This window comes from Rhodnius prolixus, unplaced genomic scaffold (assembly GCF_049639745.1).
Source record: "Rhodnius prolixus isolate KJV_2025 unplaced genomic scaffold, Rpr scaffold_7, whole genome shotgun sequence".
NCBI lineage: Eukaryota > Metazoa > Arthropoda > Insecta > Hemiptera > Reduviidae > Rhodnius > Rhodnius prolixus.
The window spans coordinates 13,432,786-13,449,911 of NW_027411582.1; the positions used below are offsets into that span (position 1 = coordinate 13,432,786).

Sequence of the window (17,126 nt, forward strand, 5' to 3'; positions counted from 1 at the left end):
CCTTCGAATTCACTTCAACGGCATCCTGTGTTAGCTGACTCATGATGGTTATCGTTGGACGACCCTCATTCAAATCTTTCCAGCCATTTTTATTTATATATTGTAATCCGATTTACTTGTTGCCATTAGGCAGTTGTAAATTAAATGGAGTTTAAAAAAAAAGATGGTAACAAACAATAATAAACAATAATTCTTCGATAATAAACAGAAATATTAAACTTAACTTTAGACATAAATATATAATTCAAACTTAAATATATGAATGCATCATATAACTAAAAAGAATTTTAATTATTGACAATCGATGTTTCTGTACTCGATATTCGATATCAAAAATTCGATTAGTCTTAAAAGAGAAGGTAATAATTGCTTCCAGTTTTTGCAAGTTGTTAAGATTACATAAAGGGCAGGACATCCTGTTTCATGTTAATAGTTTACTGCTATTAATTATACTAATTCTGTATTTTTGTTTCTTATTTTATAGGTAATCATCATGGCGAGTCAGGAGAATAAAAACTCGGACGACATTCCGGATGAAATATACTTCATGACTAACGATGAAATCCAACAAAGAGTATCCTTACTAGAGAATGATATTCGTATCATGCGATTAGAGTTGGCCAGGGTGTCGCACGAAATACAAGCGCAAACTGATAAAATACGTGAAAATGTGGAAAAAATTAAGATAAATAAAACTTTGCCTTATCTAGTATCAAACGTCATCGAAGTATTAGACTTACCCCCAGAAGAGACAGAAGAAGAGGGTGCTGTGGTGGATTTGGACGCAAAACGTACAAAATGCGCTGTCATTAAAACCTCCACAAGGCAAACGTATTTCCTACCAGTGGTTGGCCTCGTACCGCCAGATTCAATGAAACCTGGCGAATATGTTGGCGTGAATAAGGATTCCTATTTAATATTGGACAAATTGCCGAACGAATACGATGCAAGAGTAAAAGCGATGCAAATTGATGACCGGCCGACGGAGACATTATCAGATATTGGTGGGCTGGATAAACAAATCGAGGAACTATTTGAAGCGGTTGTCCTGCCATTGACTAGTTTGGATAAATTTATTACAGTGGGTATTAAGCCACCCAAAGGTGTTCTATTGTATGGACCACCAGGTACTGGTAAAACACTGCTAGCTAGAGCCTGTGCATCGCAGACCAAATCCACATTCTTGCGCTTAGCCGGTACACAATTGGTTCAAATGTTTATTGGTGACGGTGCTAAACTTGTACGCGATGCATTCGCTTTGGCCAAGGAGAAAGCGCCGACTATAGTATTCATTGATGAATTGGACGCTATCGGTACGAAACGTTTTAATTCGATAAAAGCTGGCGATCGTGAAGTGCAAAGAACCATGCTAGAATTGTTAAATCAATTGGATGGATTTTCCTCAATTGATGGTATTAAAGTAATCGGCGCCACAAATCGTATTGATGTACTAGATCCGGCTTTACTACGTTCGGGTAGATTTGATCGGAAAATAGAATTTCCCACGCCAACTGAAGACGCAAGAGCACGTATCCTACAGATACATACTAGAAAGATGAAAATCTCAGAGGATGTTAATTTTGATGAATTAGCTAGAACTATGGAAGATTTTAATGGTGCCCAATGTAAAGCGGTTTGCGTTGAAGCTGGTATGATAGCGTTAAGAAGAAATGCTGCAATTGTTGAGCATGATGATTTCATTGAAGCGATTTCTGAAGTGCTTGCCAGAAAAAAATGCAAACTTAATCATTACGCTTAATCATCAATTTGTTTTTTTATAAATTCCATTAAAATAATGAAAGTTATCAATGTTCCTTAATATTTATGTCATTTTAAAATTTTGTCTTATTATCAATATCAATTATTTTGTTTCTCGCAAATACAACATTTTAAGCTTTATGTTACATTTATTTATTACATAATATTCACTCTAATCAAGAAAACTCTCCCTCCTCTCTCCTTCCACAATACTTCTGTACCAATTACTAACCAAGTACAATATCTCGGACTACATCTTGACTAACGACTAACTTGGAATCCCTACACGAGACTCAAACGAACTGATCTCAATCTGAGGTACAAAATGTTGAAAAAACTACTCGATAAACATTCAAAACTGACCCTGACGATCAAAAGAAAACTCCCCAATACAGAATGCAGCTGTACGGAAATCGAACATCAACCAACTTCAAACCTTACAGTCTAAAACTCTAAAAACAATAGTTACCGCTCCCTTCTACGTCTCCAATCATACTATACACTCTGATCTAAACATTCCTCTGGTTACTGAAATAGCCCAATCTCGGTACACAAAACTCCACTCAAATCTACACAGTCATTACAAACCCTCTGATCAACAACATGTCTACTACAAGCACATCCTTCAAATCCATAGCACAGACTAAAGCAGTGGTGGCCACGCAACCATCTTAACCCATAACGCCGTCCTCCTAAGATGGGCGAACTAACGGCTTCCATCGCTGGATGGCCATCGTTAACTCCACTCATGTCTCTTGTGCATGTGATTTGCCCAATTTCCATATCTCTCATCTATTTTGCTTACATTGATTACGAATGCAAAATAAATAAATAAAAAAACTGGGGAAAATAGGGGCAAAAAACATTTACCACTCTGGGATGTAAGTCTTGTACCTCAACTAAATCGAACCTGTTAAGTTAGTTCGATACATTAGGACACGCATCGATTAACGTACTAATTGCGACTAAGAGGAACCTTCACTCTTCTGTCATCCATCACCATATCATGGATTTTATCAATGATTTCTGGAGTAGTAACCTCAACAGGGCGTCCAGAACGTTCAGCGTCACTTGTGCCCATATGGCCACTCCGAAAATTTTGAAACCACTTATAAACTGTTCTAATCGAAGGTGCAGAGTCACCATAATGTTTATCAAGCTTCTCTTTAGTCTCCTGAGGCGTTTTGCCTTTCATAAAGTAGTGTTTAATCAACACACGAAATTCTTTTTCGTCCATTTTTTGAAAATCACTCGACTTCCTCGATTCAAACGAATGCCAAACACAAAGAAATAGACCGATCTGGCTGAAACTTGGTGTGTGTTCTTCCAAGAGATGCTACTAACTAAACATAACCTCGATACGCGACAGTGGTGCTATCTCTCTGACTTTGCACGGACTTTTCAAACGACCCTCTTATTTTAAATTACATAATTATTTAAGAGTCAAATTCAGTTTTACTAAACAGATAATTTAACGGTTGAGCGTTGCACACTTTTTTCTAAATTTATTTGAAACTAACTAGTTGGTTTAGACAGCTTGAATAAATCTAAATTGGCATTTTAACTTGGAAAAAGTTTTGTCAGCCATTTGTAAATTTCGATTTCATGCATTCACTTGTTTTACATATTCATTTATTTAAATCAAATTTATTTTTATTTAGATATTTTTACTAATTGAATAAAACCAATGTGTATAAAGTTTTAATTGCAATTCTAATAATGTAAAAATGGGGGCAAAATGAAGCAGACAGTACAAATGAAACATTCCTAGAAATATCATTAAATGTTTTTTCAATTATTCATTTTTATTTTGCTATTTTTGATTGATTACAAAATAAAAGTAAAACTGTCTACTTTTCGTAAATTTTACAAAGAAGTTAGAGAATCCAAAAAATCAGGCTCACATCACACAAACAAATTTATCATAATGATTTATAATTAAGTAATGAAATTGGAATTTCCGTATTATTACGTGAAAAACCTTTTGGAAAAAACTAACATTATTATTGGATCCATTTCCCGATCCCATCAGTATCCTAATTCAAATATTGTTTAAAATGATTGTAGAAAATATATTTTTTCATTAGTGTCACTTTCCTCACTAGTGAGTGGAAAAACTTTATTGTGCTTCCTTGATATAAGAAGTTTTGTTATTAACATAAATATTTTCTGTAAAACTTTAATAAGCTTATTTAACGTAACTAAATAATTAAAAAACGAATATTAAAAAATAAAATAAAAATTGAAAGGAATATAGAAATAAAATAATACTTTAATAAATAATTAGATATTTTTAATTATAACAGTTAAAATGGTTATAGTGTTACCTTATAGAAATTTAAAATGGATTCTAGTGATTCCTGTTTAGAAAATACTCCTCCATCAATAAAAGAAACAGCAGAAAATGTAATACGTAATGTAAATACGTAAGTAATGTAAATAATTGTAATATAACAATAAATGTTTATAATGAATAAATTACTTTTTGTAGACTGTAAAAATGAAATTTTTAATTTTATTAGTTAATAAATGGTTGCAGAAAAAATATAATATTTAACTCGAGTGTCAAGTATTTTCCTCACACTCGGCAATTTGCACTTGAACTCTCCTCGCTTCGCTCGCTCGTGCGTGCAAACCCTGCCTCGTGTGAGGAAAAGTACTACTTTCCGCACTTGTTAAATAAATAACTATTTCATCCGTTTTTTGATGAAGAGGAATAATTCTTCAATGTTATCCGAAAAGTAGAGCAACTTTGTTTGTTTATTATATACCACGAAATATGACTTCTAAACTCTCTCTCAATTTTGCTGGAAGATTTAAGTCTAGTGAAATATGATATTAAAATTAGTTTATATTTTCCTTTAGCTTAAAATTTATCTTTAGAAATTTTTCAATAAAATATGAAAATTCTCCAATTATTTTTCCCAATATTTTAATTGACTTTGAAAAGAAAAATGAACTGTTTATTAAGCGAAGAAGAAGGAAAAATGATCGCTGTAATGACGTTCAGCTTCCGCTGTAATTATGAACACCGTCTTATAAATGGAATTATCACATAGAAAGCTATTATTTTACTCAAGTAATATTAAATAGAGTTTTATTATTATTATTTAAAGAGCCATAAATAAACAGAAAGTTTGGATTTTATGAAAAATATAAGAAGAATTAATCAATGTTATTTCTAATGATAGCACTAGAATAATAATCACGCAATTTGTTAATTACTTGAGTACATTTCCACGTTAATTTCATTCTGTATATAATGAATAGAATGTTTATACTATCTCTATATTCATTTAATTTGTGGTAATTACATATTTCGAATTCCCGGTTGGTTTTGTAATGATGGTCGATATCAGTAATTTCCTTCATAATAGCGTTTCTAATTTATTTTAATATTTTATCTTCAGCCCAAAAATTATAACAAAATAAAGTAATTTATCTGTAGTTGGATGAATTTAGGTAATTTTTAAAAGATACCTGAAAGTCTGTCTTGGTTCATATAATGTTAACAACAATCTCTTTAGTTGGAATTTATTAACCAACCTAACGATACAAAAATTGCCATGTTTGGACGATTAGTTACGAGGGTCGTTTGAAAAGTCCGTGCAAAGTCAGAAAGATAGCACTACTGGTGCATATCGAGATTATGTTTAGTTAGTAGCATCTCTTGGAAGAACACACACCAAGTTTCAGCCAGATCGGTCTATTTCTTTGTGTTTGGCATTCGTTTGAATCGAGGAAGTCGAGTGATTTTCAAAAAATGGACGAAAAAGAATTTCGTGTGTTGATTAAACACTAGTTTATGAAAGGCAAAACGCCTCAGGAGACTAAAGAGAAGCTTGATAAACATTATGGTGACTCTGCACCTTCGATTAGAACAGTTTATAAGTGGTTTCAAAATTTTCGGAGTGGCCATATGGGCACAAGTGACGCTGAACGTTCTGGAGGTTACTACTCCAGAAATCATTGATAAAATCCATGATATGGTGATGGATGACAGAAGAGTGAAGGTGCGTGAGATTGCTAGTGCTGTGGGCATCTCGAATGAACGGGTACATAATATTTTGCATCAACATTTGGACATGACAAAGCTATCCGCAAGATGGGTGCCGCGATTGCTCACGCTTGACCAAAAACGAAATCGTGTGAAGTTTTGCAAGGACGGTTTGCAGCTGTTCCAGAAGAATCCGCAGGACTTTAAGCGTCGTTTCGCCACTGTGGATGAAACATGGATACATCACTACACTCCTGAGACCAAGGGGGAATCTGCGCCCAAAAAGGCGAAGACCGTTCTTTCGGCCGGAAAGATTATGGCGACTGTCTTTTGGGATTCGCAAGGAATAATCCTCATCGACTATCTGGAAAAGGGTAAAACTATTACAGGTGCATATTGTTCATCGTTATTGGACCGTTTGAAAACCGAGCTGCAAGAAAAACGCCCACGATTGGCCCACAAAAAAGTCCTTTTCCATCACGACAACGCACCAGCTCACACCTCAGCAGTTGTGGTCGCAAAATTAATGGAAATAGGGTTCCAACTCGTTTCACATCCCCCCTATTCTCCAGACTAGGCTCCCTCGGACTACTATTTGTTCCTCAATTTGAAGAAATGGCTGGCGGGAAAAATATTTTATTCAAACGAGGAGGTGATTGCAGAAACGAATGGCTATTTTTCAATGGGTTTGATCTTAAAATTACTTTCACACGGACGTTTTCCGGAATGAATGTTATTTCTGTAACGGAAGGGATTGAAATTAGGGTTTACTTGAACAGTGGAATACTGTTTTTTCTGGCCGAGATTTATGTCATCATTCTTTGTTGTAATTTGGATGAACAGATTCACGATTACAAGGTTAAAAAGCTTTGCATCTGTTTGGCTATTGAAGTACTAGAATCTTAAAAGTTTTCACCTTCAAGCTGGTTAAAATATTCTGCGAGCTGCTTTTAAAGATGTTCTTCTAGTCTCAGTGCTAATGGATTGGCTGGCTATCCTTATTCTAGCACTCATGCTTTTGAAAAGTCAATTTTATAGCCTGGTAACATTCACCCAAAAAGTGGATTACAGCCATCCAGAGTTGTTGCTGATGTGTCTCAAAGACAACATTCAGGCATCCTGATACTCAAGGTTTGTAGAGAAACCATCATAAAATTGGACTCACATCCTTTTTTTTATTTATATCTTGCTGAGATTTTGAGACAGATCAGGAAACTTCTCGTACATCTCAGACAGGGTTGGTTAAAGAAGTGTGAAGGCTAAGTTTAGGATCTTTGGTCAGAAAAGTAGTTGACGATGGTGGAAGCTTGAGCTATTTCCCCTTAAAGTCGTAGCACGATTTATTCGGACTGCCAATCTTAAGGGTTTAGATCTGCGATAATATTCGTCCAATAGTTGATGGGACTTAGGATAGCGTGGGCATTTTTTCCTAAATTGATTTTATATGCATCGAGAATGTGTTTTTATTTTGTGACCGCAGACATTCAGTGATTCAGCAAGTGAATTGAATGACAGAAACATAGTGGAAGTCAAATTCTTATAAATCTAATGAACCAAAACTCTCTGAAAAATAAAACATTCTGCTATTACGTACAAAACGGCGATATTATTCAGGAATGCGAAACCAACCACGTTGAATGTTGCAAGTAGTAAAACCTCTGGTATATTTTCTGCTTAGAATTACTTTGATAATAACAATAGTCTTTATTAGAAATGAAAACAGAAGTAAAAATTAACTTAAAAACATAAATATAACAAAGTAAAGACAACAAAAGTTTGATTATATTTAACTGTTACTGAGTAGAGCTTATAAGGAACAAAGTTAATTCCACCAACAATAATAAAACGGAAAGTTTACTTTGCTGGAACATGACAGAATAAAACACTCAGAAATTACATTAGTAATTCAATTCTTTTGGCAAGTTGATCTTTGTAGCATATGTTATATAGAATTACGTACATTTAGGAACTCCAGGAATTGTGGCATGGTTTCGCTTCCCTGTAACAGATAGTCGCAAGTATTTTTTTTTTTTTAAGTTTATATTATTCATTCCCTAATGATTTCAACATTTTTCTCCAATCAGCTGTGCGAAATAACCTTTCAAACAACATTTACACTGACATCCCAAAACTGATCAAATCTGGGAATGTAGTTGATAGTTAACGTGGACAACGATTTGGATTTTTTTTTGGGGTGACTTTCAGCTTCATTATTTCACTAATTCAAACCACAAGTACGAATATAAACGCTTCTCAGACCGTACACATTCTAAGGGTGAACCAGTAAGTATTGTCCATTGGCCTACTGTGTGTAGTACATCTAAAGTGGAGTTCAATGACTTATTGGCCAACTTCATATTTTCCACTGTTCTTGAGTGACGTCACTTTAATTTTTTTTTCTAAAATCATTACTTTTTTCCAGTAAAAATGTTATTACTCAGAAAGTTTTAGTCCGAATTCGATTCTAATGACACAGTTAGAAAGACAGATAAATTTTCTAAAAATTGATACCATTTTAAAGCATAAGTTATTCTCCAAACAGCCTCAATCTTCCTCCGGATACTGGAAAAATAAAAGTAATCGAAATTTTTGAAGAAAACTCATTAGGCTCTTATGTGATCATTTTCCTACCTAGGTGCTTGGCACTTTTTATAATAGTTTCCTTGTTTAATGGGCTTTCAAATGGTATATCATTTTCCAGGATTCCTTTTATCTTCGTATGAGAAATTACGTTTGTTTTACAAGAAAACGTATTTACGAGCCCTCAACAGTGTTAGTTTATCAAGTAGTTTAAGTCATTGAAAACTCTTTTGGATGGACCAGTAGTCAATTTTAAAGTAGGCTGTCTCAAAATAAGAAAGTCAAAGGTTACAAATTGCACTTAAAAATAAATAAATATTTGAGAAAATGTTAGGAAATATTTCGATCAAGAATAATGAAACTAAGCAAATTAACCTTCGATTATAAAAATAGCACTTGTTTTAGATGATGACATTTGCACATTCTACATCACTATCAGTTACAATATAGATTAATATATGGAAACATTTATTTTAATACCTGGAAAGTTCTAATTGGAACTGGATTCTCTTTATTTTATTTTAATATTAATTTCATTTATTTTTATAAAATTGCAACGAGGTATTAAAGTTTCAGAACGGATGTGATGTAATTAAATTTATGAACTAGTTTTATATTTCCTGGTTATAAACAATGTAGAGCGTATTATTTATTCTAGAACTTTTATTACTGCCCATTCTAGTTATCGAAGTTCTACAGGAAGTGACGGGATATTCCCTGGACAATGAAGAAAAACAATTCAGGAAGTATAAATAAAAGGGGAAAAAAAAGGCTAGCTATTTCAGAAAATATTAAATCCCTTGTAAATATCCAAGTATGTTTCCGGTTCAACAAATATTGTTGGGTAATGGTAAAACTGTAATAAATGCAATTAAAACTAAGTTAACTGTTCTTCTGCTTCAATAACGTGTTGCAATCGTGACTAATGTTCAAAATTGACCCATAATTCCCAGAGATTGAGGAATTATATTTGGGGATCCATTAGTAGGCCAAAATTAAAGTGGGTTTTTTTTTTCTTTTAGGGTTTTAATTATTATTTAATTTTTAAAATCCAGGCGGTGATTGTGATGAAATATATATATATTTTCGCCCAATTGTGCCTTTTCCCTACGCGGGCGGACTGTGCACAGACGGTGCATAAATTATAGGAAGATTTTCTGTTTTCAATCTGGAGAAAATTAATTTTAAGAGATACTAGGGAAGTGTTGTCTTCAATTAACGGAAACAGAAGGCCATTTTGCCAGATAGTATTGATTGCTTCTTCAATTTATTAAGATCTTAAGAAAAAGAAGAAAATAAATTTATTATTCTGGGACTAAGAATAAATACATGTACGATACAGTTGGAGGCCCTATTAGTTTGGCCTAACTTTTAAATATTTATAAATAAAAATAAGTATTTACAAAATTTAATAATTAAAATTAATAAAATAAACGAATACAATTATAGTTACGGAGGAAGCTGGGTAGAAAGGAGATAATTGAACAGAAGGGATTTAAAGATAGAAAGGGTAGGAGCATGGCGGACAGATGAAGGTAAGGAGTTCCAGAAAGAGGTAGCGCGTATTAGGAAGGACTTGTCGAAGTATGAAGTACGGTGAGAGGGAATATAGAGATTAGAGGTACGACATCTAGTATTAAGAGAATGTATCGAGGATTTGAACTTGAAGAGTTGGTAAATATAAGATGGTATTTGAGATTGGATGACTTGACAAAGGAAGGAAGCCAAAAAATCTGGCGGTGGTAGACAGGAAAAAGCCTACTAATCTTTCTGTTCGGTTCTTTTATTTCTATTATGGAATTCAGTGAGCAGGTTGAGTTGTAATTCCATGGATGAGTGTGGTCTAAGGCTGGAAACATAGTGGAGCGGCGATTATAGCGAAGAGCAAAGCGGCGAAATCAAACACAAGTAAACATATTGGACCGCGCATAGTGGAGAGCAAAGCGAAGATAGAGCAACGCTATTTATAGAGAGTAGAGCAAAGCGTTTTGAAATGTTTGATTTCTTCGCTCTCATCGCGCTCAATTTTTAAAGGTTATTTGCTCATAGGTTATAGATATTGATACATTTATTGGTTTAGTTTATATAAAGAAACCTCTGTGGGGCCATAGTATTTGTGAAGCTACAATAGTTTTTAACAATTAATAATTAATAGTTAAAATTAATTAACAATTAGTAGTTAATGGTAATTTTTGCTACATTTAATTTGGTTCTCAATCCTATCTCATTTACGAATTTCAAACGAATAATCTGTTGTTTACTTTAGGAATTATAAGGGCCCAATTTCACAGCAAAACCATGACCCAAAAAATTTCAACTCTCACTATCTTCTCAACTAATGGATCTGTACACAAGATAACTATAGCATACTACTCAGTAAAACAGACTGTGCAAGAGCACAAAATTTCATAAGAATAATCTGTTGTTTACTGTGGGAGTTATAAGGGCCCCATTTCACAGCAAAACCATGACCCAAAAAAATTTCAACGCTCAATATCTTCTCAACTAATGGATCTGAACTCAAGAAAATTATAGCATTCTACTCAGTAAAACAGTGTGTGTAAGAGCACAAAATTTCATACGAATAATCTGTTGTATACTGTGGGAATTATAAGGGCCCCATTTCAAAGCAAAACCATGACCCAAAAAAATTTCAACTCTCAATATCTTCTCAACTTATGGATCTGTACCCAAGAAAACTATAGCGTACTACTCAGTAAAACAGAGTGTGTAAGAGCACAAAATTTCATACGAATAATGTGTTGTTTACTGTGGGAATTATAAGGGCCCCATTTCACAGCAAAACCATGACCTAAAAAAAATTCAACGCACAATATCTTCTAAAGTAATGGATCTATACACAAGAAAACTATAGCATTCTACTCAGTAAAACAGAGTGTGTAAGAGCACAAAATTTCATACGAAAAATGTGTTGTTTACTGTGGGAATTATAAGGGCCCCATTTCACAGTAAAACCACGACCCAAAAAAATTTCAACTCTCAATATCTTCTCAACTTATGGATCTGTACACAAGAAAACTATAGCATACTACTCAGTAAAACAGAGTGTGTAAGAGCACAAAATTTCATACGAATAATGTGTTGTTTACTGTGGGAATTATAAGGGCCCCATTTCACAGCAAAACCATGACCCAAAAAAATTTCAACGCACAATATCTTCTTAACCAATGGATCAGTACACAAGAAAACTATAGCATACTACTCAGTAAAACAGAGTGTGTAAGAGCACAAAATTTCATAGGAATAATGTGTTGTTTACTGTGGGAATTATAAGGGCCCCATTTCACAGCAAAACCATGACCCAAAAAAATTTCTACTCTCAATATCTTCTCAACAAATGGATCTATACTTAAGATAACTATAGCATACTACTCAGTAAAACAGACTGTGTAGGAGCACAAAATATCATACGAATAATCTGTTGATCACTGTGGGAGATATAAGGGCCCCATTTCACAGCAAAACCATGACCCAAAAAAATTTCAACACTCAATATCTTCTCAACTAATTGATGTTTACTCAAAAAAACTATAGCATACTACTCAGTAAAACAGAGTGTGTGATAGCACAAAATTTCACACGAATAATCTGTTGTATACTGTGGGAATTATAAGGGCCCCATTTCACCGCAAAACCATGACCCAAAAAAATTTCAACTCTCAATATCTTCTCAACTTATGGATCTGTACCCAAAGAAACTATAGCGTACTACTCAGTAAAACAGAGTGTGTAAGAGCACAAAATTTCATAGGAATAATGTGTTGTTTACTGTGGGAATTATAAGGGCCCCATTTCACAGCAAAACCATGACCCAAAAATATTTCTACTCTCAATATCTTCTCTAATAATTGATGATTACTCAAGAAAACTATGGCATACTACTCAGTAAAACAGAGTGTGTAAGAGCACAAAAATTCATACGAATAATCTGTTGTTTACTGTGGGAATTATAAGGGCCCCATTTCACAGCAAAACCATGACCCAAAAAAATTTCAACTCTCAATATCTTCTCTACTAATTGATGTTTACTCAAGAAAACTATAGCATACTACTCAGTAAAACAGAGTGTGTAGGAGCACAAAATTTCATACGAATAATCTGTTGTTTACTGTGGGAGATATAAGGGCCCCATTTCACAGCAAAACCATGACCCAAAAAAATTTCAACACTCAATATCTTCTCAACAAATGGATCTATACTTAAGATAACTATAGCATACTACTCAGTAAAACAGACTGTGTAGGAGCACAAAATATCATACGAATAATCTGTTGATCACTGTGGGAGATATAAGGGCCCCATTTCACAGCAAAACCATGACCCAAAAAAATTTCAACACTCAATATCTTCTCAACTAATTGATGTTTACTCAAAAAAACTATAGCATACTACTCAGTAAAACAGAGTGTGTGATAGCACAAAATTTCACACGAATAATCTGTTGTATACTGTGGGAATTATAAGGGCCCCATTTCACAGTAAAACCATGACCCAAAAAAATTTCAACTCTCAATATCTTCTCAACTTATGGATCTGTACACAAGAAAACTATAGCATACTACTCAGTAAAACAGAGTGTGTAAGAACACAAAATTTCATACGAATAATCTGTTGTTTACTGTGGGAATTATAAGGGCCCCATTTCACAGCAAAACCATGACCCAAAAAAATTTCAACTCTCAATATCTTCTCAACTTATGGATCTGTACCCAAAGAAACTATAGCGTACTACTCAGTAAAACAGAGTGTGTAAGAGCACAAAATTTCATACGAATAATGTGTTGTTTACTGTGGGAATTATAAGGGCCCCATTTCACAGCAAAACCATGACCCAAAAAAATTTCAACGCACAATATCTTCTCAAGTAATGGATCTGTACACAAGAAAACGATAGCATTCTACTCAGTAAAACAGAGTGTGTAAGAGCACAAAATTTCATACGAATAATGTGTTGTTTACTGTGGGAATTATAAGGGCCCCATTTCACAGCAAAACCATGACCCAAAAAAATTTCTACTCTCAATATCTTCTCTACTAATTGATGTTTACTCAAGAAAACTATAGCATACTACTCAGTAAAACAGAGTGTGTAAGAGCACAAAATTTCATACGAATAATCTGTTGTTTACTGTGGGAATTATAAGGGCCCCATTTCACAGCAAACCATGACCCAAAAAAATTTCAACTCTCAATATCTTCTCAACTAATTGATCTTTACTCAAGATAACTATAGCATACTACTCAGTAAAACAGACTGTGTAGGAGCACAAAATTTCATACGAATAAGCTGTTGTTTACTGTGGGAGATATAAGGGCCCCATTTCACAGCAAAACCATGACCCAAAAAAATTTCAACACTCAATATCTTCTCAACAAATGGATCTATACTTAAGATAACTATAGCATACTACTCAGTAAAACAGACTGTGTAGGAGCACAAAATTTCATACGAATAATGTGTTGTTTACTGTGGGAATTATAAGGGCCCCATTTCACAGCAAAACCATGACCCAAAAAAATTTCAACGCACAATATCTTCTCAAGTAATGGATCTGTACACAAGAAAACTATAGCATTCTACTCAGTAAAACAGAGTGTGTAAGAGCACAAAATTTCATACGAATAATGTGTTGTTTACTGTGGGAATTATAAGGGCCCCATTTCACAGTAAAACCATGACCCAAAAAAATTTCAACTCTCAATATCTTCTCAACTTATGGATCTGTACACAAGAAAACTATAGCATACTACTCAGTAAAACAGAGTGTGTAAGAACACAAAATTTCTTACGAATAATCTGTTGTTTACTGTGGGAATTATAAGTGCCCCATTTCACAGCAAAACCATGACCCAAAAAAATTTCAACTCTCAATATCTTCTCTACTAATTGATGTTTACTCAAGAAAACTATAGCATACTACTCAGTAAAACAGAGTGTGTAAGAGCACAAGATTTCTTAGGAATAATGTGTTGTTTAATGTGGGAATTATAAGGGCCCCATTTCACAGCAAAACCATGACCCAAAAAAATTTCAACGCACAATATCTTCTCAACTAATGGATCAGTACACAAGAAAACTATAGCATACTACTCAGTAAAACAGAGTGTGTAAGAGCACAAAATTTCATAGGAATAATGTGTTGTTTACTGTGGGAATTATAAGGGCCCCATTTCACAGCAAAACCATGACCCAAAAAAATTTCAACTCTCAATACCTTCTCAACTTATGGATCTGTACACAAGAAAACTATAGCATACTACTCAGTAAAACAGAGTGTGTAAGAACACAAAATTTCATACGAATAATGTGTGGTTTACTCTGGGAATTATAAGGGCCCCACTTCACAGCAAAACCATGACCCAAAAAAATTTCAACACTCAATATCTTCTCAACTAATTGATCTTTACTCAAGATAACTATAGCATACTACTCAGTAAAACAGACTGTGTAGGAGCACAAAATTTCATAGGAATAATGTGTTGTTTACTGTGGGAATTATAAGGGCCCCATTTCACAGCAAAACCATGACCCAAAAAAATTTCTACTCTCAATATCTTCTCTAATAATTGATGATTACTCAAGAAAACTATGGCATACTACTCAGTAAAACAGAGTGTGTAAGAGCACAAAAATTCATACGAATAATCTGTTGTTTACTGTGGGAATTATAAGGGCCCCATTTCACAGCAAAACCATGACCCAAAAAAATTTCAACTCTCAATATCTTCTCTACTAATTGATGTTTACTCAAGAAAACTATAGCATACTACTCAGTAAAACAGAGTGTGTAGGACCACAAAATTTCATACGAATAATCTGTTGTTTACTGTGGGAGATATAATGGCCCCATTTCACAGCAAAACCATGACCCAAAAAAATTTCAACACTCAATATCTTCTCAACAAATGGATCTATACTTAAGATAACTATAGCATACTACTCAGTAAAACAGACTGTGTAGGAGCACAAAATATCATACGAATAATCTGTTGATCACTGTGGGAGATATAAGGGCCCCATTTCACAGCAAAACCATGACCCAAAAAAATTTCAACACTCAATATCTTCTCAACTAATTGATGTTTACTCAAAAAAACTATAGCATACTACTCAGTAAAACAGAGTGTGTGATAGCACAAAATTTCACACGAATAATCTGTTGTATACTGTGGGAATTATAAGGGCCCCATTTCACAGCAAAACCATGACCCAAAAAAATTTCAACTCTCAATATCTTCTCAACTTATGGATCTGTACCCAAAGAAACTATAGCGTACTACTCAGTAAAACAGAGTGTGTAAGAGCACAAAATTTCATACGAATAATGTGTTGTTTACTGTGGGAATTATAAGGGCCCCATTTCACAGCAAAACCATGACCCAAAAAAATTTCAACGCACAATATCTTCTCAAGTAATGGATCTGTACACAAGAAAACTATAGCATTCTACTCAGTAAAACAGAGTGTGTAAGAGCACAAAATTTCATACGAATAATGTGTTGTTTACTGTGGGAATTATAAGGGCCCCATTTCACAGCAAAACCATGACCCAAAAAAATTTCAACTCTCAATATCTTCTCTACTAATTGATGTTTACTCAAGAAAACTATAGCATACTACTCAGTAAAACAGAGTGTGTAAGAGCACAAAATTTCATACGAATAATCTGTTGTTTACTGTGGGAATTATAAGGGCCCCATTTCACAGCAAACCATGACCCAAAAAAATTTCAACTCTCAATATCTTCTCAACTAATTGATCTTTACTCAAGATAACTATAGCATACTACTCAGTAAAACAGACTGTGTAGGAGCACAAAATTTCATACGAATAAGCTGTTGTTTACTGTGGGAGATATAAGGGCCCCATTTCACAGCAAAACCATGACCCAAAAAAATTTCAACACTCAATATCTTCTCAACAAATGGATCTATACTTAAGATAACTATAGCATACTACTCAGTAAAACAGACTGTGTAGGAGCACAAAATTTCATACGAATAATGTGTTGTTTACTGTGGGAATTATAAGGGCCCCATTTCACAGCAAAACCATGACCCAAAAAAATTTCAACGCACAATATCTTCTCAAGTAATGGATCTGTACACAAGAAAACTATAGCATTCTACTCAGTAAAACAGAGTGTGTAAGAGCACAAAATTTCATACGAATAATGTGTTGTTTACTGTGGGAATTATAAGGGCCCCATTTCACAGTAAAACCATGACCCAAAAAAATTTCAACTCTCAATATCTTCTCAACTTATGGATCTGTACACAAGAAAACTATAGCATACTACTCAGTAAAACAGAGTGTGTAAGAACACAAAATTTCATAGGAATAATCTGTTGTTTACTGTGGGAATTATAAGGGCCCCATTTCACAGCAAAACCATGACCCAAAAAAATTTCAACTCTCAATATCTTCTCTACTAATTGATGTTTACTCAAGAAAACTATAGCATACTACTCAGTAAAACAGAGTGTGTAAGAGCACAAAATTTCATACGAATAATCTGTTGTTTACTGTGGGAATTATAAGGGCCCCATTTCACAGCAAAACCATGACCCAAAAAAATTTCAACGCACAATATCTTCTCAACTAATGGATCAGTACACAAGAAAACTATAGCATACTACTCAGTAAAACAGAGTGTGTAAGAGCACAAAATTTCATAGGAATAATGTGTTGTTTACTGTGGGAATTATAAGGGCCCCATTTCACAGCAAAACCATGACCCAAAAAAATTTCAACTCTCAATATCTTCTC

At 34.0% G+C, this 17,126-nt stretch overlaps 1 protein-coding gene across 5 annotated transcripts in view; it reads left to right on the forward strand.

The window, feature by feature from the left end:
- LOC141447019 (26S proteasome regulatory subunit 6A-B-like) overlaps positions 1 to 1,899 on the forward strand; it is a 39,634-nt gene extending 37,735 nt beyond the window's left edge. For all 5 annotated transcript variants that reach the window (XM_074114158.1, XM_074114159.1, XM_074114160.1 and 2 more), the window contains one exon: positions 485 to 1,899. In XM_074114158.1, the coding sequence (XP_073970259.1) occupies positions 485 to 1,759 (1,275 nt within the window). In that variant the 3' untranslated portion in view covers positions 1,760 to 1,899. The remainder of the gene's footprint in view (positions 1 to 484) is intronic.
- The last annotated feature ends 15,227 nt before the right edge of the window (positions 1,900 to 17,126 follow it).